The 2682-nt window shown below is 45.0% G+C and overlaps 1 protein-coding gene across 1 annotated transcript; it reads right to left on the reverse strand.

Moving 5' to 3' along the window:
* Positions 1 to 1180: 1180 nt before the first annotated feature.
* On the reverse strand, positions 1181 to 1732 carry LOC116863629 (proteasome maturation protein). Its single transcript, XM_032851026.1, has one exon. The coding sequence runs from the start codon at positions 1707 to 1709 to the stop codon at positions 1284 to 1286; it is 426 nt and encodes a 141-aa protein (XP_032706917.1). The 5' UTR covers positions 1710 to 1732; the 3' UTR covers positions 1181 to 1283.
* Positions 1733 to 2682: the final 950 nt, after the last annotated feature.

Genomic DNA, 2682 nt, shown 5'->3' on the forward strand with positions numbered 1-2682 from the left:
GCGGCGGCGGCGGCGGCGGCGGCGGCGGCGGCGGCGGCGGCGGCGGCACCTCCTCCTCCCCCGCCCCGCGCCTCCCCCGCCTCGTTATCAAGGAACAAAAGTCACTCCAAGCCCTTGGGCCACCTCCTTATGAGGTCTAAATTGGAGCACCTTCCAAATCAGCAGGGAGGGGCCCGAGGGCTCCCCTGGACTTAAACAGCCCACTTCAGACTTCCCCACAGGAGCCTGAGAGTGGGGAAACAATCGGCTGACTTTTTTTTAGTGGACACAGGTGCGACTTCTTTGGCTTTAAAGCCAATTCAAGGTTGTTGGTTTTATTTAAAGAGAAGTACTTTTGGAGCCCACAGTGTCACATATAATACAGATAATCAGCTTTTATTCTTTTTTCCGCCTCCCCCCCAATTTATTTCATTTAATTTCATTTTGCAGATTTTAGTTTTTTTACTAGAGAGAGGGGTGGGGGAGGGGGGAGAGAGAGAGCGAGAGCGAGAGCGAGAGCGAGCGAGAGAAAGAGAGGAGGAAGCAGGCTCCCTGCTGAGCAGAGAGCCCAATGCAGGGCTCCATCCTAGGACCCCGGGATCATGACCTGAGCCACCCAGGCGCCCAACAGATTTTATTTTTTAAGTAATCTCTACACCCAACGTGGAGCTCGAACTGACAACCCCGAGATCAAGAGTCCTGCTCTCTACTGACTGAGACAGCCAGGTGCCCCTGGAATATCATCTTTCAGAGACACATGCGTAGACTCAGATATGATGAGACAGCTTAAAAAGGTCTCATTGACTTTATGGATCCAATAAAGCCCCTTGGAAATGTTGGCCTGTTAACCTTGCTTACAGAGGTCTCCTTAGCCTTAACAGTCGAGTAAAGACTGCCACCTCCTGGTGGGTGCAGGAACATCAGGAAATTTGGAGGGCCTCAGGAAGAGAGGAATTCACCCAAATCTACAGGTCTTGCAGGCGAATCTGATGGGAAATGTTTGGCTTGGCTCCTGGATTTAAACAGGCACTTAAAGGTTCAATCTGGGAGAGCCTGGGTGGCTCAGGCGTTAATCATCTACCTTCGAGGGAGTCTGCTTTTCCCTCTCCCTCTCCTTCCGCTTGTGTTCTTCCCCCCCCCCAACCCCGCTCAAATAAATAAAATAAAAATCTTTTTTTTTTTTTTAATATTTAGGCAAAAATTCTCATGTGTCAGTATTTTTAATGTTGTGTACATCAAGTTATAGTAAAAAGATGACTATAAACAACATGCAGCCCCTCTATTTTCATGAACAGCACAACAGATTACAATAAACCGAGTTTATATTCCACCATCAAGTGTGGTTCTCCCATTAGTTCACTTTGTGACGGGTCATTAAGAATATCTTCAAATCCAATAGTCTCATCATTACCCCTCAAAATATCCAGCGAAAGGTTTGAGCTTGGAAGAAATGGAAGACGCTGAACCTGCTGCACTGCCTTGAATTCCATTTGCAATTTTAGTGGAGCAAACAGACCCTGGATGTTTCTTAGTGTAGAAAAATTCATTTTATCTTGGTTGAGCTGAAAATTTTTTTCTGATAATTCAAGAGGATGACTGGGCAAAAGTTCATTTTTCACACAAGGTAGGCCTTTTCGAAGAAGATCATGACTTTCAAAAGGTCCACTTGCTGAAAGTTCAGTAACCGGAATACTGTCCTTTAACTGAGATCCAAGTCCTCTGGCATTCATCTTCACTTGCTCTGTGAACAGCCTCTCCTAAAATAAAAATCTTTTAAAAAGAAAAAAGTTCAATCTAAAATTTCTTGTGAAGAGCTCCATCAAAGCAGATAAGAAAGAAAGAAAGACCCCATATATGGTCACTTGCTATTCTTGTTTTGCTTTTTTAGATGATTAGAACAACTGTGTTAAAACTGGACTTGTTTTACAAACAAATTAATCTTCCTTTGGCTATCTTTGATGGGAAGAACAGTGACTTTAGAGAGAAAGATTCTATTTCAATAACCCACTTTCGGGGTTGATGGTTGGTAGTTCTGATGAATTATCTTTGAGCGTTTGTTCTTTGCCTCTAAAACTGAACTGGGTCCTGAATCCTTCTGGTTTCCTTGATTCTCTATGACTATGACTCTGTGAACTAAGGTTCCAACATTCTACCATTCTCCTATCTTACAACCATTAAGAACTAAAACCGTGTGTGTGTGTGTGTGTGTGTGTGTGTGTGTGTGTGTGTGTGTGTATTCCCCCCTCCCCCCAAAGCCTGGAGAAGAAGTTGGACCGCGTGAAAGAAACTTGAGGGAAGTGGCCACACTAGCTCATCATACATAGACAGTCTTTGTGCCTGCTGCTCCATGGACTGCTCGAAATGAGACATTTGACCTACACACCAGAACAATCCCTTAGATTGTCCCTGCCCACTCCCACTCTACCGAAGGATGCTTCAAGCCTGACAGCTAGAGACCTCACTGGCAGCACTCCAGACATAGATACTGGGTTGAGCCCTTGTTTCAACCAGTAACCAGTGTTTTCCTTTTGTTTCCATAGAAGTGCCTCTTATTAACTACCGGATTGCTAGATGAATGAGGCAGAGTCTATGATAGTTAACTCCACTTGCTGCACCTGTATTAACTCCCCTTTGGAAATAAGAACCCCTATAAATAGGGGCACCTGGCTGGCTCAGTTGGTAGAACATGCGACTCTTGATCTC

This window comes from Lontra canadensis, unplaced genomic scaffold (genome assembly GCF_010015895.1).
Source record: "Lontra canadensis isolate GAN:19392208 unplaced genomic scaffold, GSC_riverotter_1.0 scaffold1921, whole genome shotgun sequence".
Lineage (NCBI taxonomy): Eukaryota > Metazoa > Chordata > Mammalia > Carnivora > Mustelidae > Lontra > Lontra canadensis.